General features: G+C 45.0%; 1 protein-coding gene across 2 annotated transcripts in view; it reads left to right on the top strand.

Moving 5' to 3' along the window:
- KLHL10 (kelch like family member 10) overlaps positions 1 to 22,030 on the top strand; it is a 146,733-nt gene extending 124,703 nt beyond the window's left edge. For both annotated transcript variants that reach the window (XM_069634502.1, XM_069634501.1), the window contains exons 4-5: positions 13,294 to 13,443; positions 21,566 to 22,030. In XM_069634502.1, the coding sequence (XP_069490603.1) occupies positions 13,294 to 13,443; positions 21,566 to 21,940 (525 nt within the window). In that variant the 3' untranslated portion in view covers positions 21,941 to 22,030. The remainder of the gene's footprint in view (positions 1 to 13,293; positions 13,444 to 21,565) is intronic.
- The last annotated feature ends 423 nt before the right edge of the window (positions 22,031 to 22,453 follow it).

The raw sequence follows: 22,453 nt of genomic DNA, 5'->3' as shown, positions 1-22,453 counted from the left end.
CGTGGTTCTCCGACCTGCTTCACCTGTCGCTGGAACATCCTATAGCGTTTCCGAGAGTCCCGAGTCTACTATCCCGGGAAAAAGGCACGGTGTGGCATCACGATCCGGACAGTCTCAACCTTACAGCCTGGCTCCTGACTTTTCGGAGTTCTGTGCTTTAGACGTTTCGGAGGATTGTCAAAAAATTCTGCAGGCGGCTCGAGCCCCTTCCACAAACAAATCTTACTCCTATAAGTGGCGGAGGTTCTGTGAATGGTGTCGAGGACAACAAGGCCTACAACCGTTGTTGGTGACGCCGGAACAAGTGCTACCTTACCTGCTCCTCTTGGCGGAGAGGGGGTTATCCTTCACATCGATAAAGGTGCACCTGGCGGCCATCTCGAGGTTCACAAGGAAGAGGCAGTCGTCTCCTCTATTTAGCGACAGACTTGTGAAACACTTCATGAGGGGTTTATTTCGAACTTTCCCCGGTAAAACGTTTCCCTCCAACTTGGAGTCTCAACACAGTGTTGGCAGGCTTAATGAAACCGCCTTTTGAGCCTATGGCCACGTCCGACATGAAATTCATATCGTGGAAGTTGGCATTCTTGATTGCTATCACATCAGCTAGGAGAATCTCGGAACTGCAAGCACTGGTCGTAGACCCGCCATACCTAAGATTATTTAAGGACAAAGTGGTCCTGGCAACTAATCCTACGTTCGTCCCAAAAGTTCCGACAGTGTATCACAAACACTCGTCCATTGTTCTCCCTACTTTCTTCGCGACACCATCATCGACAGCAGAAAAAGCTCTTCATACCCTGGACATTAAGAGGGCTCTGAAATTTTACCTACATCGTACACAGGAACTCAGGTCTACTCCACAACTGTTCATCGCATATGGTCCGTCGACGAGAGGAAAAGCAATCTCTAAACAGGGATTGGCTCGATGGGTCTCATCGACGATTGCGTTTTGTCACTCCAAGGCCGGAAGGCCACTGCAAGGACATCCTAGAGCCCATTCTACAAGATCAACGTCCTCCTCAGCAGCATTATGGGCAGGAATTCCGCTGACGGACATATGCCAGGCTGCGGCATGGTCCGTGCCCCACACGTTTACCCGCCACTACTGCCTTGCCAGGCAGCATGCGGACGAGGTGCAGATGGGAAGAGCTGTCCTGCGCCATCTGTTTCAGTAAGGTAAGCTCCACGCTGTGGAGAATCGGTTTTCTACCTTTTTGAGGACAGTATACTTTGTGGGTAAGGTTATATGAGTTAACTTATTCCTACTGCACATATGCATTGTGTAGTATGGTGAGGGTATATTATATTACATTCTCACCGCCGTCTCAGGTGTTACTGCTATACAATCTATTCTAAGCATGTGAATCCATGAAAGATCCAATGCTGGAGAAGGGAATAGTTTCTTACCTGTAACTCCATTTCTCCAGCATTGGTATCTTTCATGGATTCACATGTGCCCGCCAACCTCCCCGGAATGCAATGTATTTGATTTATAAGTTTAACCCTTCCTACTTTGGAGGGGCCGAAATCTGAAGGGGAGCCGCGGGGGCGGGCCTCTTATACTGGGACGGCCTACGGAGCATGCGTAGGCGGGTCCTAAAAGGACGTAGATAGGACACAAAAGTGTCGGAAGTTTTCCTATAGGAAAAGGCTATATATGTGTACCGAGGGGTCCCAGTCTGACGACGGGGAATATTCTAAGCATGTGAATCCATGAAAGATACCAATGCTGGAGAAATGGAGTTACAGGTAAGAACCTATTCCCTTAGGAAGCATGCACCGATCAAGGTTATCAAAGAAATATGTGACAAGGAAGGTAGAATGGTTGCTATTTTAACACACATTCAAGGCAGAGAAGTGACTTTTTGTAATATTTACGCTCCAACGTCAGATGATGGTACTTTTTTTAGGTAAGTGGCTCAAGCGATCCAAGATCTAAAATCGAATAATATAATCTTGGGTGGCGACTTCAATACAGTAATTGATTCTGCTTTGGATAGGAGTAGTACTAGACATTGCAGGAAGATAGACGTGCAGTCTCGGGCACTGAGAGATTTGATGGAGGAGCACAATCTGAAAGACTGTTGGAGAATGGAAAATCCTTTATTGAGGGAATATAGTTTTTATTCTGGTGCGCATGCTACTTATTCCAGAATTGACAAGGTCTTGGTGGCAGGAGAAATGGTGCAAAACTACAAAACAAGTAGTATAGGTAATATTGTGCTAACTGACCACGCTCATGTGTCTGTGGATTTGAAGTGGAGTTACACTATGTGTAGACAAAAATCCTGGAGACTAAATACCATCTTGTTGGACAATCTGGAAGAGATGGACAAAATTGCATCCGAAATAGACTATTTTGTAGAGGAGAATTGTAATGGAGAAGTTGGATCTGACATGGTTTGGGAAGCATTTAAGTGCACTAATTGAGGCATGTTTATTAGTCTGGCGAGTGGTTTAAAAAAAAATGGGACAATACACAGAAAGCACTGGAATTGAAGATTAAAGATATGTCAGGTGCTCTGATGGTGGATCCTATGAAAGTGGAATTGCTTCCCGAATTAAATAGGTTGAAAAGGGAGTTGAAAACGTTAATAACTAATCGGGTAGATAAGAAGTATTTCCAAAAGAAGTGCACTTACTTTGAGCATGGGGTGAAATGTGATTGCTGGTTAGCATATAGATTGAGGTTGAGAGTGTCAGAGTGCTCAATCACGTCTATTACAGACTCTGATGGTCGTATCACATTCTCTCCAGAGGGGATAAATGACGTTTTCAGAAAGTTTTACGAAGAATTATATAAAATTAAATCCCATATTGATGTGGCAAATGGAGACTTTCTGGAGGTAATCGGGTCCCAGAAATTTCAGGGGAAGAGGCTATTTTACTGGAGGGAAAGTATCACGGTGGATGAAGTCAAACAAGCAATATCGAAATTGAACGTGGGTAGATCTCCAGGCCAGATGGAGTGCCAGTGGAATTCTATAAGTGGTTGCCTAATTCAGCATTGACACTATTGACAGATATGTATAAAACCTCAAAGGATAGAGGATTACCTCTAGAAACAACTAGACATGAAACTATCTCAGTCTTTCTAAAGAAAAACAGGGATGAGACACTGGCTTCCAATTACAGACCTATTAGTTTGATCAATGTGGACAATAAGATTCTGGCCAAGATTCTAGCACTAAGGATGGAAAAGCTTCTGCCGAAGTTGATAGATCAGAATCAATCTGGTTTTGTTAAAGGTAGAATTACGTCTAGTAACATTTGGAAATTGCTATGCACCATCACAAAGGCATCAGAGCTGTCAGAGGATTCGGCTGTGCTTTCGCTGGATGCCGAAAAAGCATTCGATAGAGTTAACTGGCAATTTATGTTTAAAGTACTGGAAAAGATGGGTTTCGGGATTCAGTTTTGTTCTTGGATTAAACTGCTATATACCAGGCCAACGGCTGATGTTAAAACTAATGGACAGAGCACAAAACCTTTCGAATTAGAACGTGGCACGAGGCAGGGCTGCCCGCTGTCTCCTTTATTATTTGTTCTAGGTATTGAACCATTGGCTATAACATTGAGAAATGAAGATGCCTTGCAAGGTATTGATTGTTGGGGGTTGCAACAAAAATTTGGTTTTACGCTGATGACTTGTTACTAGTCCTCAAGAACCTTGGTGAGTCGGTGCCCGTTCTTATGAACATTCCGGAAGCCTTTAACCAGTGCTCCGGATATAAGATCAATTGGGCAAAATCAGAAGTTCTACCATTAGTACCGTTGTGTGACAAACAATTTATTACACAGTTAGGTTTTAAGTGGTGCGCTGATAAACTATTATATTTGGGGGTATGGATTTTACCTAATGTTACTGATTTTGTGACAGAAAATATGAATATGGTGTGCAATGCTTTCAAATCAGATTTGGCAAGATGGTACTTGTTACGCCTTTCCCTTTGAGGGAAGGTGAATGCTCTAAAAATGGTGTTGACTCCTAGAGTAAACTACGTACTGAGTATGATCCCATTAGATATTGAAAAAATGTTTTGGCGTGAATTGGATAGACTCATGCAAGACTTCTTATGGGACCATAAACCACCAAGCATGAAGATTAGCAAATTGCAGTTGCCTTTGTCTAAGGGTGGGCTGGGAGTCCCTAATTTCAAAGCATACCATTTGGCTTCTATGACACGAAATGTATTTACCTTTCTCAAATCAGAGCATGATGATTGGGTATGTGCAGAGTCTAGCCACGTAGGCCCATTATCACCTCGGGCTGTGTTAACCAGTAAGCCATATAGAGTGAAGATGGAGGATCCATTAACTAGGAGTTTACGGAATTCGTGGATGGCCTTGAATGAATGTTTGGGTTTCATTGCATTACGAGATCCAGGTGCTTCACTCTGGCTGAATCCAAGTATTACACATGAAGGGAAACTTTTGTTCTGGCATGAATGGTACCTTGCTGGGGTGCAGTGGATTTGAGATCTTTTCAATGGTTTGATTTGGATGACGGCTAGGGAGATACGGTTGAAGTTTGATATTCCTACTTTTTGTCTGGCAGACTATCGGAAGATCAAGAGGGCGGTGGGTGATGTGGATTTGGAAAAGAGAATCAATATGGACATGCTTGTTTGGGAGCCTGGGGTGATTGGCTGTGGCCTAGTTAGCTTTTTTTACAGAATGATTGTGTCGAACTATAGGCCTAATGATGCTTTGAGACTGGATTGGAATCGGAGGCTTGGTGAGGATATTACGGAGGACCATTGGATGCGAATTTGTGAGAATGTGTCACGACCCTCGCCCAAAACCCCCTCTAGCAAACCCATTGGCCAGGTGGAGTCAGGACTCGGGCCTCTAGAGCCTGGCATCCTCTTCAAAAGCCCTCATGGGGCCATGAAAAACAATGTGCTTGGGAACTGCTTTATTGTATTGTCAGCCAACATGGAGGCATCCACATAGCTTAGTTCCTAAGAACCAAGCTATGCAGTCTAGTGTTTCGGGTGTGGTAGCCTAGGGACCACTTTACCTGGACTATTTTGTTGGGGCTATTTAAACTACACCCAAGCAAGACAACACGCTTTGCGTTACTTCGCAGAACCTGCAAGGAGACAAAAGGAACATCATTAGCAGCAGCATCTTACCTGCAGTCTTCATCTTTAAACACTTGCAGCTACTCAGAACAGCTTCCTCAAATCTGCACGCCTCCCGGACAGAACGACCTGAAAGAGGAAGATAGAGGCAACATTAAAGAAAGCGGTAGAGACATTTACAAATTATGAACTGCTCAAAAGGCTTACCTGGCTGGTCGCCTCTCGGCTGGCACCACTCCAGACATACCACTCACACTGAAGAACACCGCGACCTACAAGGAAGGAAAACACAGGTTAGCAAAGGCAAGACTTTGCAGAGCTGCGCATAGCGCTTACTTACCGCATCATAGCGCTCTTAATGCGCCATCATTTACCAGCGGAGCTCAACCAAGCCAGTTCGCAGCGCTGAAGCTCTGCATACCTAAGGGAGAAAAAAGAGACATTTTAAACAAAGAAAGGCATGCAGGATAGCAACAAAACTAAAAAACAGCAATAAGACCTACCTGAACGATATCAAACGGGCCGGTGTCAGTGAAGTAACTGGACCGCACTCGCCCATGAAAGACAAAGCGCTCCTGCAAAGAAGGCAGGACGGAGAGCATGCCTAATTCTACCACAAGGTGAGGAGAGGGCGCCAGAGGGACTGAAATCATACGGGGGCGGAGGGAGGATACTTACCCCAGTCGGTCAGTCTTGAACACAGTCCTCCTGTATTTTCAGGCAGAACCTTCCCCGCAGACCACATCAGGGCAAAGCTGAGAAGCATACCAGCGAGTAACCTGGCTGGGTGGCGTCCCTGTGGATACCAGGTGAGCGTAACAGAATGTGAAACTGTGTTCTTTGGGTCTGCCGGAAAGGTCGCATCAAATTAAGATTTTGAATAGAACATATTGGACACCTGAGAGGATGATGAGAAGGGGAATGATTGATAGCTCTGAATGTTGGGCTTGTTTACATGAAGTCGGCACCTTTGAACATATGTTGTGGGAATGCTTAAGAGTGAGAGGTTTATGGTCCGAATTTGACCAGATCTGTTAAAAGATTCTTGATGAGAAAGTTCATATGGATTTTAAGACCATGGTGTTAGGTAGTAGTGATATGCTGGATGAATTGAGTACATCTCAGAAGAAATGGATCTTTCGGGGTGCAATGGTGGGGAAGACACTGATTTTGAGACATTGGAAAATGTCTACCCCTGTTACAATTGAAATGTGGATTGAGGAGATGCATGTTCTAGCGGAAATGGAAAGAGTATTATATCAGAGGGAGAAGAAAATTGCATTATTCAATAAGATTTGGAGTACATTTCTTTCATTGTACTAGACCTGTTTGCTGACTGTATTGTGAATCCTGGGGGAGGGGGGCAGCGGGGGGGGATTCCGATGTATATAGCTTGGTGATTTTATTGTGATTATTGCATGTTGTTTTATTATTGTATATATATTTCTATGTTGGAATTTTTTAAAAATAAATATATTTAAAAAAGCAAAAAAAAAAAGGAAAACAGAGTGGAAGGCACGCTGACAGAGGCAGGTGCTGATAAGCTGCATTCTAGAGAAGCGCTTTCCCAGCCACAGAGACTGGAGGGGGAAGAGCAGGTTGGATTAATATAGAGTTGGGTTTTTCAGCTGTAAACATGTTTTGCACCACATGAAGGTTCTAGAAATGAGTGTCACTCTGACTGACAGGCCTACCTGATAAAAGTGTATACACACATTGATCTGGGAGGACTCGTCAGTGGGTTTTGCCTTTGTGCACTTGCAAAGCGCCTGTAACTAGAAGCTCCTCCTGTGCAGCTGTTCCTAGCTGGTTACATCTCACCTTTCATGCTGACTCTAGAGAGGGGCTAGGCCAGGCCCAAAGGGTGAGGAGAAGGGGACCAGGAGCAAGGCTGAATTGGGTCCTTGATGTGACGTGTGCCAGAGTACCTAGGAACGTTAAGACTTTGTGCCCTGTATATTTGTGATCTATAGCTTGCATTCTTCCCCTTTTACTAAAATTGCTGTTCATTTATATTACATGTTAATTATCAAATAAATGCACATATATCATATTTTGGCTGGGTTCTTCCAGAATGAGTTCATTGTGTGTCACATAAAGTTTGAACCTGAGAGGGAAGGGAGGCTGTCATATTGTATTTGGGCTGGTCCCAGAAGTGGGCTCACACCCTTCATAATACAGCTTCCTAACAACAAAGCGCCGTCAGTGGCGGCAAGGTACGTATAATACACCACTCGCCGCAGGCATGGCCATGGCTATCCACACACATCAGTACACAGCAAGGCCTATGAAAAAATTCAGCCGTACTGTTCACATAACTCTCCACCTACTTACGCCAGACTTCGCCTCAACACCTCTAACAGCAGAATACAGCACAGACCCATGACAAATTTGGGCACGCTGAACACATAGCAAGTCTCTAGCACTGACGCCACCCCAACTCCTCTCAGCACCCATCCACCTGCCTGACCGCATGGGTTGCTTCTCTACAGGAGCCTGGTCAGCCCGGCTAAGCCTTATTTGGCCAAATACACACACGCATCCTACTCGTACTCCATTACCTCCAACACTCTGGACTTTGGTCCTCCGAGGCCATTCTCATTAACAGCACATTGATACTATAAAAATGGTAAAAGGCGCTATACAAATGACAAGTACAATACAATACACTCTCTGTACTCTTCAATTTGTGCTCTCATTACTACACACCACTGTTCTTGCAGATAGTTTGGGATTTATACCCCAAATAAATGAAAGCAACTGCAAATTAGCTTGCTCCAATTCTTTGAAGAGTGCCTTGGGACCAGAAAATCCCTGCCCTCTGCAAAGGGACTGGGCTCAGTTGTAAAGTTACATGGAGGCCTTAAGGCAGGCCAGTGGATGTGATGTGTGAAGGACAATAAAAGGTGACCACGCCCTCCCAGACATGGTCATCACCAACAGCAGGCCTGTGTGTGTGTGTGCCCCTCCTCAATGAGTTGCGTGGCACAGTTAATTCAAGTCCGCCCGCCGGATCCCCAGGAGCAGGAATACCAGCTATAGGGGTGAGCAGCTTCTAACAAGCAAAGGAAATGGGCCAGAGAAAAGGATGACATGGCACTCCAGCAAGACAAGTCTTGCCAGAGCGCGGCTCCGTCCCCAGACCCAGGGGCTTGCCCATAACACTCACAGATCTGCTCTGAAGCTGCATTATCACACAGACGCGCAACCCACGCTTCAACAAGCAAGCAGCTTTCAGAAGACTCTGCAGCACTGCTAATCCTCCTGAAAGCGTTCTGCCGCCCTGGAAGCCGAGTTATCACATGCACGAGCAACCAACGTTTCAACAAACAGACACTTTCAGTAGACTCGGCATGGGAAGCTGAATACAAAAACAGCCTGAGCCTCACATACTCGTTGCAGCGGTCCACACTCGTATATATCCTGCAGTGTACAGAATGTTTTCTAAGGGTGAGTAGTGTGACCAATCAAAACTAAAGAGCCCAACTTCCATTATTCGCTCAAAAGGGTTTCTTAATAAATCACTATAAGACATGTTTCAAATTTTAAATTGTGGACATTCCTATGGTCCCATAATGCTCTTTGCTTTTATGCGAGTCGCCAGGATTGGGTTCTGTGAAGAGATACTGTATTGCATGACCTAGCCTGGGATCATGCCCCCTCACCGTGGCCACGACCCTCCAAGGATGATATGGTTTCACCAGTAAATGTTTCCCATTTCCAGCAATGGCCCCACCAATTGGGAAACCTTCTGCTTATCACTCTACTTGAATTTACAGACATGGGGCCTTATCAGGAGTCTGGCGGTATCCCGGCGGTAATGCCGTTGGGATACCACCATTGCAAATAGCATTACTGCTACTTGGTCCGGCGCTATTAGCGGCGGATCATGAGTAGCGGTACAGCAGTAAGTTCCCATTCCCCATTGGGTTGGGGCGCTATTACTGCCAGCGGTAATTGCGCCAGTGGTAGTAGTGCCAAAAAACGCCTGAAAAAGGGCAGTAAGGGGACATTTTTACTTCGAGCAAAAAGCTGGAGGTAAAACTCCCACTTATAGCCAGACTCATGATTGGGCCAACCCTTAAATGTGGCGGTAATAGCATTACTGCCGCATTTAAGGGCTAAGGCCCAACTCATGATGAAGCCCGTAGCAATCCATTCATCCAATCAATCACAATGGCTAATCAACATTAAGTGGTTGGAAAGCGGCATATAACACTCTACAAAACACATACATCAAAAAACAAATGATCTTACTTAATGTGACATGAATCCCGAGGAGTTCTGTGCACCTTCGGGTGACCAGAAACTGAGTTTTAAGAAAACTTGATGGAATAATTAATGAATGCAGATTCTTTTAAATACAAACAAACGGCAAACATTGGCCTATCTGCACCTCATTCTAAAGGATAAATACATAGAAGTCCAAAAAGCTGTAAGAAATAATTCTAGCCTGAAAAGTGGATTTAATTCAATTCATATTTATATTTGGTATTGTAGATATCCTTATTAAATACCCCTTGATAATTAAAGCACAGTCAACAGAAGAAAAAGGGGAGAGGAAAAAAACCTTTTTGTATTTCCCAATTTATTCAGTTTGTCAGTATAAAATACAGTGATACAAAAAACCTTCAAAAAATCAATGTTGAAAATGTGCAATGAAAATTCAGTGTTAGTAAATTACAATGAAAAATTGATAAACCTAAAGTATCAAACAATTGCAAATGGTAATTGGTAACTTAATAATAAGAATACACGTGAAAATAAACAATAAATGAAAAGCAACTTGTGCAAAGAAACGTCACAAGTTTAACAGAATGAAAAATCAATTTATAACATTGCCTGAACTGGAATGTCACAGGTTGAAATTTAAATATAAATTGGTTAACAGGTCTGCCTATGTAAAAAACAACGGTTATTTATTGTCTCTAGAATCTGAAATGTTGTAGCCCTAAAAAGGGGCTATAAGTTCCATCTATCGTTGACCCAAATACATTTTGACGAGGCTACCTGTAAGGCCTGGATTTCAGAAAACGCCTTCCTTGGGGCAGATTTTGACATAGTAATCCCACAATGAATGGTGAGGGAAAGGCAGGAACAGTTTCCCTTGACAGAAACCCACGACGTAGCCAGCTAGTGTGTCTCAGCAGAATGAAGAGTCAAAGCCAGTACTTCAAACATAGTGTCCTCAAAGGTAGAATGTCCATAGCAAAAGAGGTCATAATATCACAATGCCCGATTCAGCTTGTCGCAAATTAGTCTGTTCCCGTGAAGGAAAGGTCCTCCGTGGATACTTCATATTTTTGTTTATTTGTGCCCATTCCGGATTCATTCATGAATGTATTTGGACTTGCGGCATGTTGCTTTTGAGGTATAGAACCTCTCATCGGTGCCCCCAGCTTATCTCTGCTTAATATTATTCCAACCGGTATCAATCTGCAATGTCAGTAGTAGCTATCCCACAGCGGGATCACCTCCTAGTATGGAGCTGGTCACAAACTGCATCTGTAATTGGCAACGGTGCCATGATGAACTTAAAAAACTAATTCCAAGTTCTACTGGTGTATTCTGTTGTCGTACTCCGTCTCTTTAAACACCAGGGAAATCGTTCATGTGATGGTCGTAGTGAAATTGACGTTGCTGTTCTCTCCCTTAGTCAGACTGTCATCCTCCACTTCTAGCTTTAGACTTCAATCGGAGAGGTAAACTATTTCCGCTGGACCAAATCGTTCAGAGCCTCAGTTAGTGACATTAACATATAGGGTCGAATAGTATGTGTCCCTGTGGAGTTCTCAGGTAGTCATTGAGTGAAAAAAATAAAAATAAAATAAACATTCTAAAGGGGCCAGCAAATGGGGGCGAAAGAGCCAGATTTGTGGAGAATCTGTGCAGTCAGGCTATTTCACCCTCATACTGACCTATCGTAGGGTGTAGATCAGTGGTCTTCAAACATTTTAGGACTGGCCCCCCGTGAGTAAAATGTGGGCAGGCCGGGCCTCCCCAAAAATGCCACATGGACAGTAAGTCCAAATGGATATGAACTATCGCGCACCGTCACCGTACCCTACTCCCAGTATAGTACCTGGGCTCTACCACCTGCTCTCATCACAGTCTCTGGGCTCCTTCATCCCACTCTTACCCAGTCTATGGCCTCTCCCCACCCCACCACAGACACTGGGCTCTCCCCACTCTGCTCCCACCACTATCCTATGGCTCCTGCCCATCCTGCTCCCACCACAGTCCAGTGGCGGCTGGTGATATTTTTTTAAGTGAGGGGCATAAATATTTCCCCGAGATATGCCATAGCGACCGAGCACCGCAAGGTAGCCCGAACCAATCAATGGGGGTTCGGGGTGGTTTCTCCCCTGGAATATTTTTTACAATAATGTGTTAAAATGTTGCATTTTAGAGCATACCTCAAAAGAAATTGGGAAATAAGCCAAACAGTTTTCAATTGGCGCTGGGGGGACCAGGAGGCAGACATGATATTTTTTACTGTACATCTATGATAGATGTCCAGTAAAGAAATACTATCCCTGTCCCCTGGGCTCCACAGCGCCTCAGAAGCAGAGCTGATTTTGGCAGGTGAGTAGGGGGATTATGCAATTAAGGCATTTTTAAAATGCTGCCACCCTTGCACATACAGACATGCAGTGCCCCAGCCAGCATATCCAATGAGCTATGTAACGCTGGTGAAGCAAAAACGCCCCCAGCCTTGCATGGCTCAGTGAACATGTGAGGCTGGGGAACTGAACTGTAATGCCCGAACCAAAAATGCAAAATGCTATTGTGGGACAGTTTTTGGCGTCAAAATGGGCCACTTTTTTGGCCAATGTGGGCAAGTTTGATGAGTTACTTCACTATGCAGCTAGTAGTTTTGACCGTAGTTGCTGTATAAATATTTTTTAAATCTCACAATTTGCTTACATTTTAGCAAAAAACACCCCCTTGGGCACTAGTCAAACAGTCTGTCACTAAAGGAATTAATTGCCATTTGCAACTGCGGACCACTTTTTCATTGGTGCCGGAGACAGTGTTATGCTCCAGTCTGACCCTGCCAATTTCCTCGATTTAAAAAAAAAAAAAAATGTTTTTTTAAAATTTCAGGCTGGGCTCTGGCGCCCCCCCCCTATAATGCGGCCGTGCCTCCATGGGGGGACGCACCCCACAGTTTGAAGACCTTTGGTGTAGATGGTTCAGTGATTGTGCCGGGGGGGCAGGCAGAACTGTGTTTTTTGTGCCTTTCACTGCAAGGATGCAGTACCCCAAATTGAAGATCTGCAGTGACCATGTCTGAGATAAAAATGGCAGCCATCATTGCTGATTGATTTCTACAGACTGTGCCAGATTTTTCCTAGAGTAGGAAAAGTGGTCATTCTGCAAATATTGAGCTTGTCTGATAGATAAGCAAGAAGATTCACTTCACGGTGCAGGAAGCCTGCGCAGAAACTCAAGTTCAGTGTTCGAGCGCTGGGTTCCTGCAGTGTGCAGGGACTCCTCTACACCCTCACAGGGAAGTGGCAAAGATGGCGCAGGATTAATTTCTCTTCGCTTACGTTCATATCTTCTAGAATTAAGGCGCTAGAAGGCCATTTTGTTTACAAAATGAACACCTTTATTGGTTATAGGACCTCATTACTGGTACGGCGGTGCAGTAAAAAAGTGGATATCGTTGATTTCTGCAACCTTTTTTGGCGGTAATGGCATTTTTATGGCACCACAGAATTCCAAGTATGGGGTTAAAGTGGAGGATTCACCTGGAGCAAAATGCTGGAGGTAAATCCTTCAAAAATAGGCGAATTTACCACTCATTATTTATTGCCTCTCATAGCAAATCTGCCAAAAATCACAATGATGTCCTGTGGACTCAAAAAATTGAGATTTAGAATGCCTCACCACCCCCTGTAATCCGTGGTAAACTCACAGGGCCGATTGGTGGTAATGATAAATGAGTTAAGAGGTAAATCATCAAATTTACTGCCAATTTACCAGCAAACCTGTTATGAGGCCATATGTATTTAGAAACAACTGATGAAATATTCGATCCACCTGTGCAGGGGAATCTCTGCTTGCTGTGTGCTTCCCAAACTGTTTACATTGTTATTACATGTGTTGTTGCCATGTGTGCGTGCAGTTCTTCAACTTGGAAAACTTACCAACCTTCCCCCATGGTGTTCACAGGTGCCGATTTCTTTTTGAACAGGTATACATATGTGGTGGGTTCAATGGAAATGAGTGCCTCTTCACAGCAGAAATGTACAGCCCGGAGACCAACCAGTGGACTATTGTGGCGCCCATGAGAAGCAGAAGAAGCGGAATAGGCGTCATCGCCTATGGAGACCAAGTATTCGCGGTACGAAAAGAGTGTAACACGTGCTCTAGATTTTGTTTTGAATAGAGGGGTGTTGCTATGTCTGGAATAGGTCTGGAGCTACGCTAATGTTGAGACTGTGGGCTAGCTAGCCTTTTGGTTGTAGCTCCTGGGCTTCTATCCGGGGCTACTACCAAAAGTCCTGGGGCTATAGTGTTTTTAATGCATTTATAACACCCGGCCTTTACTGTTTAGGTGGACTCACTTTAAGCCAGTGAGTGCCCTTAAAAGGTATGACACCCCTACAAAAGTCTTCTTGTTTTGCAACAAGGTGTAAATACACATCCTCATTTTGGGTGGGGAGCAGTAAGCCTTGTGCCCACCCAAGCGCCTTGTACCCCTGGGTTGATGAAGTTTCCTTCAACACAAAAGCAGAGTAAATGAAGATTTCTGGTAAACAAACTTGTAGTTTGGAAGAGCGGTATAAAACATGCGGTATTTGGAAATATTGCATGTTTTACCCCTACTGTTGCACTTGCACTATATTACCCCCTAAGAGACGGCACTCACACACATCTCAATCTCTCTGTCTCTCTCTGTCTCTCTGCCTCTCTCTCTCTCTCCCTCTCTCTCTCTCTCTCTCTCTCTCTCTCTCTTTCGCTCTCTCTCTATATATATATATCTCTATCTCTCTCTTTCTCGCTCTCTATGTGTGTGTGTGTATATACATCTATGTATAATATATATTCAGAGAGAGAGAGGGAGAGTTTAGTTTGCTTATACGATTTTAGCCAAGGGTAATAACAAATATAAAAAGACAGGGTGATACCTAAGTTAGGCTAACTAAGTCATTTATTTGCAAGCTTTCAGAGTCTTCAGATCACTTTATCAGGCAGCGAAAGAATTAAGTTCTTGGAAAAAAAGGACATCTTAAGAATTCATCTCCGGAGTGCCTTACTTCTTTCTAGTGTATCTGATCTGTGGTTGCTTCACAAAGAGCCATGCACTTCAGAAGTTTCCACCATGCAACCCAGTCAGGAAGATGTAAATGGGGCATTGGAAACTACATGCAAGAGGAAAATAACGTGCTGGGCCGCTGTCAAAGAGGCGTGAAGGGATGGAGTGCAGTCCGTCATGGCATGTGTAGACCTTCCGAAGGCCGGAATGTTTCAGACAGAGCCATCTGCATGTATCTCTTGGCTGAGCCTGTTGGCCACCATGCCCATCTAGGTTTCAGCTTGGGATAGGCAACGTCATCGGTCACATGTTGGAGAACCTATTTGGAAAATGATTCAGCTGGTTGAGCCCATTTCCAGGATTGCCTCTGAAAGGCTGGTCGCACTTGCCAAGCTGATCCCTTAGCGAGATTGGTGATGGTAGGATCACCTGATGAGGAGATGAAAAAAGGTGAATCTTAAGAAGATAGGCTAGGACCCCGAATTCCGTCATCGGAGCTGTGGGAACTGCAATTATGATTCTCGAACATGCACATACAGAATCAAAGACCCTTTACACAAATGACTAGAGGGGAAATATCAAGAGGCTTTGGCAACTGCCCTAATATTAGATCAGGTTAAAATCTTCCTTCCCCCATACCTCAAAAAGGCAGTGCAACAACTATACAACCCTGATCAAGAGCAGGCCATTCAGTCTACAAGTGGGCATCCGAGGGTCTACCTCTCCAACACCCCCCCTCTCACGACCATCCAGTGTCAAGCCCCATCTTAGTGGTCTTAGGAAGGAAGAGCCTCCCTTTACAATACTGGTGCTGTAGCCAAACGTCATCTCTGAGTTTGTATTCTGTCGGTCAGTGTGCCTTGACGACTGCTTGACTTGGTCTGTATATACCCTTAACTATGCAAGCAAAGGCCTTATACAGGCTTCCCAAATTGAGACTGCTCAGCATCGATCTAATGAAATATAGCCAAGGAATCTCACTGATAGTGAAATTCTCTGTCAGATCTCTAATTATTAATTTTGTGAAGCATGCCTCACCATTAAGCCATAGTTTTGTTCACATCACTAGTGGTTCTGCAGCTATTAAATCAGTAATATAATTCAGAGCTGCTTCTTTATGGGTAGAGTAGGTAGGTGTTGTTCTAGATAGGCTAACCGGTAAGCATAAAGAAAGATTTGCAAAGGTTTGCATCCTAATGCTAGCTGCAGAATATCCCCAATTTGCTCAGCCTTATAGCCCCACTGAAATGATCTTAACCTTATACATCTCTAGGAGCTTACTAATCACCTTTATCTCAAGGTTCTTTATCAAGATTTTTATTGCTCCATTCACTTGGGACATTTTAAGAATTTGATTCAAGATATGAGCCCCCCAATGACAGAGTGAATCAAATGTTATGCCCATTTAAACCTCTAAATGTTGTCTCACTTCCTTGCAGGGATACTCTTTACTGCATTGGCACCCAGGGAGGGGCACTCAGCCAATCAGGTGGCTGGAACAACGGGCGATAATACACAGTGTACCGCCCACTGTTTCCAGCCACCCGAGGCCCTTCCCCGGGAGGCGCCATGTTGATTGTGAGGAGGCAACAGGGAGCCTCTCATTGTTGCCTCCCCACCGTTCCCTACCCCCAAAAACATACAATTCCCTTTCCTCCTCCCCATCCCCCACTTACCGGCTGGACCGGAGCTTTGTGCTGCCATAGACATAGAAAGGGGGCATATGGCAACAGACATCTTTTTTTTTCTTCTCAGGAGTTTGGTGTTGCACAATACGTGCAGTCAATCTCCCGGAAAATAAAAAAATGTTGCCCACCCCAGATGAACTCAGGTGTGCGAATGGCAATCACAGCCGCGTTGGGGGTGCCGACATGGCCGTTAATGGCCCACCAGCCCAAGTGTAGGCTCGGGCTGGCGGGCCGTTGCCGGCCATGTCCGCCCTCTGATGTGGAAGGGATTGACATATTCAAGACTTTCTAAGGATCTCATAATCTATTGTTAGAGCAATGTAAAATCACCTGTTTTCCAGGTTTTATATTGTTTGGGGTGTGGTTTTCTGCAAGTATGACATCTTTTTGGTGGGAGCATCATCAGTGTGTCACGACGGGGGGGAAAACAGAACACACACTTCCCCAGGAGTAAAGTTCAAAAACTTTATTTTGGCTTTAAGAAAGGGGTTATATTAAACTTAAGAGGGAGGACTGATGCAAGGGCCCATTCTAGAGGCCCTAGTGCCCTATTCCAAATCCAATCTCCTGTTCTACAAAACACTGTTCCAGGGAGATATCCCCTTCCTTTGATGTCCTTTACTCACAGTCAGAGGGTTTGTATAGCGCCTACCATGTGCTTTCTTGACTCCTTCTCTGCATGCTTCTTGACTCAAAGATTTATCTCCTGGTCTCCTGAAATGTAGAAATGTACTCCTACCAGTCAAGAACTTGTGATTCCCTCTTTTCCACAGGATACCCCAAAAATTGCAATCATGAATGTCTCCCGCCTGCCTGGGTGCTTGTTAGACTGAAGTTATTCTCACCCACCAATTAAGGCTCACCCTTCTGGGCTTCACCCGGCAACAGGCTCTCAGTTAACTCCCCCTTTCTGGTTCTCTGACTTCACATGCTCTGGGCAACAGCCCCCTCACCCCCCCCCCCCCCCCAGCAGGCTCGTAAACAGATCTGCTCTTCTTCAGATTTGTCTGGCCCTTGCCAGAATCTGGGCAACTTGTTTTTGTCCCTATCTAAGCCTAGACAGGGATATAGTTGCCACACTCAACAAACTGCTCCCCCTACTTTATCTCTCTCCCCTTTCATCACCACTTAGGATCGCCTTTCTAACTCCCATACCATCTCCCTTCTTCTGGTTCCATTTATACTGCTTTACTTGCACTGAACACCCCAATAAGGACTACAATTAGCTGGGTTATTTCTCTATCGTCCACAGAACCTGGGATTGGTCAGGACCTCCTAAGTCCACCTCTTTATCTTGTGTTTTCTCTTCTAATTCTCATGTGAGGCAGCTTGCCCTTATTGCTGCATGCAACAATTTCTTGCTTGATAGATAGACTGCTGGCCGAGGACTTAAAGTGCCAGGCTGCCATTGTTGTCAGCAGCAGTATCAAGGTGCTGGCACAGCTCTGTGGAATCTGGCTCCCCAACGCCCGAGCCTTTCTGGGTACGTGTGACTGTGAGTGGGTTTGTAAGCCCTCTGCTTCGCTCTGTGTTGGGAATGGAGCAGGAGTGGGGGTTTGAAAGTCGCTCACTCCCTTCAGTGCATGCTGTATTCCTATTTCTGTATTTACCTTGCTGCCAGTCTGTATATGCATTACCCACACTTGAGTTAACAGCTTGGTTGGTGGTCAAAATCAGGGTCCACCTGAACAATACGTTTTGGAAGGGCGAGGGACCCCGTGGCACGTAGCATAAGATACTTTCAGTGGTTGTGCCACTGACCTGTCTCAGGCCAGAGAGTCTCCTTTTCATGCTTCAACTTGAACAAGAACTGATGGGAGTTGGCACTGACACCTTCAGCTTTCAAAGACAACCCGGGAGACAATCAGATGCGTCAGAAAAGCAAATGGGGCTGGACCGTCAGGGCAGGAGTGGAATTTGCCATTAAACATTCATCCAGTGTGGTGTGCAGGTGAAGAGTGTCTGGGACAGCTGAACTGTGAAAACCAGTGGGGCTGGAGAAAGGAGATAGGGAATTTATATAGTAACAGGCTTTCCGGGCTCCCTTAGATCCTGGATGGACTTGTGAAAGTAGACAGGCCAGCAAGCGACACCGCTAGGGAAGGGCAGTGACGCATTGGTGGCTTGTCTAGGAGTCAAGGCAGGGATGGATCCAGGCGGGTGAAGCATTGGTAGGTGGTGATAGACTCGGCTGCTGCTTCAGGTCAGGCAGATGAGAAAACCTGTGACGAATGTTGTACCGAGGTAAAGCGCAAATGCGGAAGCAGCCTTTTAGAGTCTTCCATATGCACAGTTGGTACTCATTAAGATAACTGGTAAACATAGAAAGCCTAAGGCAGTTCTAACCCTTGTTGTTCGCCCGTGTAGCTGCCTATCTATGGGTGAGTCTGAGCAGATTCCTGCCATTCCAGACCCTCCTGAGTCTTCTCCTCTGATACTTTATGATTTCACAGGCCTCGTTGCCTGCCTTAGAGTTGCGCAGTTGCAGTTGCCACTGAGAACAGTTCCCAGCTGACTATCCATAGACTTGAAAATACTTGGAATAGGTTTGCCTCTAGGGAAGAACGGCACACTGTGCAGCCGTTACCCATTACCCATGTCCATCGTGCTTTAAGAGGAGAGGCAAGATAGAGGGCTCTCGTCCCTGATAAGAAGCTCGCTATGCTTCCCTGCAAAGGATCAGGATTACTTTCCAACGTCTTCTCTATAGACATGTAAACATATATACTAAATGCTTCCAGTCTACTGCCCGGACAGAACACTAAAGTTGTGCAACAGCACTGATACGGTCTAATAGATGTTCTAGCTGCGCTGCCTGGGGCTATTCTGCATTAGGCACCCATGTGTTGATTTTGATGGTGATGTTGCTCAAAAGCTTTCCCACTTTGTTGCTTTTTCTGCTACAATTGATCATCTGGGGGGATCCTGGGGTAATGTCACTTGTTGGGAATTCTGGACCTGTACTCACACCGGCCATTTGGCCATTGAAATCATGCAGCATGAGTAGGAATCTCCTGACACCCTGGTCCTCTTTGGATTTCAGGCCATCTTATATTTGACTTAAACCATTTAAGACTTCAGAGGATCAGTTGTAGATAGGATTTCCATTATACAAGTATATCATCTCTATAGAGCTGTAGCATTTAAGTTGGAACCTCATGAGCTGGCCATCGTTGGACTTGCATGTTCTGTGTCTAGGTCTAATTCTGGGTAGTAGTTGGGAGAAGGACAAATATACAAAGGGGTCACCTGGGTGCACATGACCGCGCTTAGCCCTGTTTGTTCACCATAACCCACAACCTACATTCTATTCTAGTCTGTTCAAATAAGGAGTGAAACCCCACCCGAAGGACCCACAGAGTACGAAAACTGTGTTGTCCTGCCCTACCTAGAACCTTCATGTCTGTATCACTTGTCTAGCCAACGATTGGTGGGAAGGGCACCTGAAAGTATCCACAGCTCTCACCCTCTCTCGCTCACTTTCACTTTGACCCCACAAGTAAATGTATCCATCACAGAGTGAGCAAGGTAACAGGAAGGGCTTATCTGCAGAATCTCTGGGGAAGAGGGATCTCTATTTCATAGCCCCTTCTCTCTTTGCTCCCTAACTAATTGTCAGACCCTGTTTCTTTTCACTATTACCCTGATTTCTCTTTTAACCTCACCTTTTACTTTACGTCATTCCCTCTTTTATCTTCCCCTACAGCGCTTTTAATCGGCCTGATGGCTCTATGCACAAAACATATAACTACAAACAAACCATGCTCAGCAGTGACTTTAAACACTTACCCACATGACAGTGTGCGACTCTGATGGAAAAAAGGCACATAATTAAGTAATATTTTATTACACGCTTAATACCAGAAACCAGTCTCTAGGCGCGGGACCGGGATTCAAACCTGTGTTGCTCTGCTTCAAAACGCGTTGCTCCTGAGCTATCCTCCTGGACCATACACCCCAAAAAGTAGTCTACTTTAACAAAGTCCAATTAAGTACATTTCTGGACAATTAAAAAGTATCGAAGTGTGCATTTGGGTAAAATCTTGTGCAAAAAGTGCATTTCTAAACACATTGATCCAGTAACAGTGGTAAAAACCACCAACATTGCCATGTACAAAAGGATCACACTGCCCAAATGTTGTTACCACAAAACAGGCCCGCCCTTGCCCGTTGGCCCGGCAATTCGGGGATTGGCCTCTTCATCGAATGGGCCAGTCCAAATCTGCCCCTACCATGCCCAAGTGGAAGAGCAGCACATGACCAAACATAAGCTGCTCGTGTCAATCTGCTTTGGAAGACCTTTTTTTTTTTAAAATAAGAAAAAAAATATTGATTTAGAAAGACTGCTCTGTGACCACACAGAGCGGTCTTTCTAAATCAAACTGTCATGCCCATGCCGCTCCAAGAGTGCGCGCAGGGGCAGTCAGGCCCACCAGGCCTTGGAAGCGCCGTCGGGGAGAAACCCCAAGTGTGTGCGTGTGTGTTTTTTTGGGTCAAGGGAATTCTTGCGTGGGAAGGGAGGTGGAGGGGACGGAGGAAGAGGGATTTGGGGAGTGAATCCCCCACCCTCAATTTCTGGCACATCCTGCTCGAGAGGGTGGGGGTGGAGGGCAAAGCTATGTCATGTTTTTGCTTTTTGCGCCGCCTAAAATCGTCAGAAACAAATCAGTCTTTTTGTTAGGTGACCTAAAAAAGGCTTCATGGTAAGGACAGGGGACCTGAAATGAAGCATGGTTTGTACATACTCTGCAAAGCCAACATATGCCTTTCCCTTAGGTGCCTCAGCTGTCCACTCGGCAGTTTGCAGCATAACTGTCAAAAAGTCCCTTGCAGGACTCATTGCTGACTTCATCCTGTGAGGACATAGCTGGAAGGTTCTGCAAAGCAGTGGCAGTGCTAGTGGACGGGCAGAAGGGCTCTGTTTAGATCTTGCTATCACCCACCCACAATCTAATGAAATGGTATTGACTGATGGCCATGAGGAGCACTTTGCCCCCATCCATACCTGCCTCTGCCACTGCTGCAACATGGCATCCCTTGTCAGCACTGAAGCCTAGGACTCTCATGGGGCTTCTTGCGTATTATGTAATGATAGATAATAACATTAAAAGCAAGCCATACATTTCCTTTACAAGCACTTACTCCATAGAACAAAAATATCTTGAGGCAGGTGCTTAAGAAAGGGGAATTTTGTTTCAGGGAAAGAAACTTGATTGAAAAATCAGCAAGGTGCCTTTTTCCAAAGTGGGCTACGTCTTAATGTAAGGGCGGTGATGAGGAAGAGGGACAAGGCAGTAATAAAAGTTTTCCTGAACGGTCTATCTGGGAAAAATTCATTAACGATGTATAATATTTTGCTCCAATAGATTGTTCCTGCAGAATTGAGATATGCATCACTTTATATTCAACAAACCTTTATAGAAAACAGTAAAATGTTTAAACTGTCATCTCATATGCAACAAATAAGCTGCTGGATAGATAGGGTGCATTTTTAATGAACACATCTTCATCATCTACAGGTAGGAGGATTTGATGGAGCCAACCGCCTGCGCAGCGCTGAGGCCTACAGCCCCATCACCAACACCTGGCGCACGATTCCCACCATGTTCAACCCCCGCAGCAACTTTGGCATCGAGGTGGTAGATGACCTCCTGTTTGTGGTGGGAGGCTTCAACGGCTTCACCACCACATTCAATGTGGAGTGCTACGATGAGAAAACCGACGAGTGGTACGACGCCCGTGACATGAGCATCTATCGCAGCGCCCTGAGCTGCTGCGTTGTTCCAGGGCTCGCTAACGTGCGGGAATACTCAGCTCGGAGAGACAACTTTGTCGGCCTCTCATCGCGAGATGAAGTAAAATTTTCGGCTTCCACGAGTACACTACCAGTATGATCACCTCCCTTTAGCCAATAAAGACATCCCAGCAGATAAAAATGTATTAATCCATGGATTTTTTTAAAATAAACAACTAAATACCTGTGATATAGTCAAAACGACACGTTTTAGGTATATTCTTTATTTGTTGTTTGACGTTCAAAGTGAACAACCAACGGCTGCTTACTTACTGTGCTCTACACATCTGACCAGAACATCGGAATGTTGGCATGTTATGGGACTAGTCCCACCACTTGTGGATCAGTTAGCATGTGGTAGGTACACTTCTTCTGGAATAGTCTCTTTAGGTTCTGTCAGTAATGACATACTGCTGGCACGGGGGGATGCATATTCATTTTACATTTCTGAACAAAGCTTCTTTAAACATAATAACTATGCTTTTCAATGTTCTCCGTCTCCTTCACACTGTCATTACAGTATATGGTTTGCTTTCCAATTAGGTTTGTGTGAAAGCTCATTACCAGCTGTCTTTCCCTTCGAACTATGGGCTGTATATAGAGAGGTTCTGCT

Source organism: Ambystoma mexicanum, chromosome 13 (assembly GCF_040938575.1).
Source record: "Ambystoma mexicanum isolate Mex_15411 chromosome 13, UKY_AmexF1_1, whole genome shotgun sequence".
In the NCBI taxonomy this organism is placed as follows: domain Eukaryota; kingdom Metazoa; phylum Chordata; class Amphibia; order Caudata; family Ambystomatidae; genus Ambystoma; species Ambystoma mexicanum.
The sequence above is the reverse complement of the archived record's forward strand: the minus strand, read 5'-3'. Positions and strand labels throughout refer to the sequence as shown.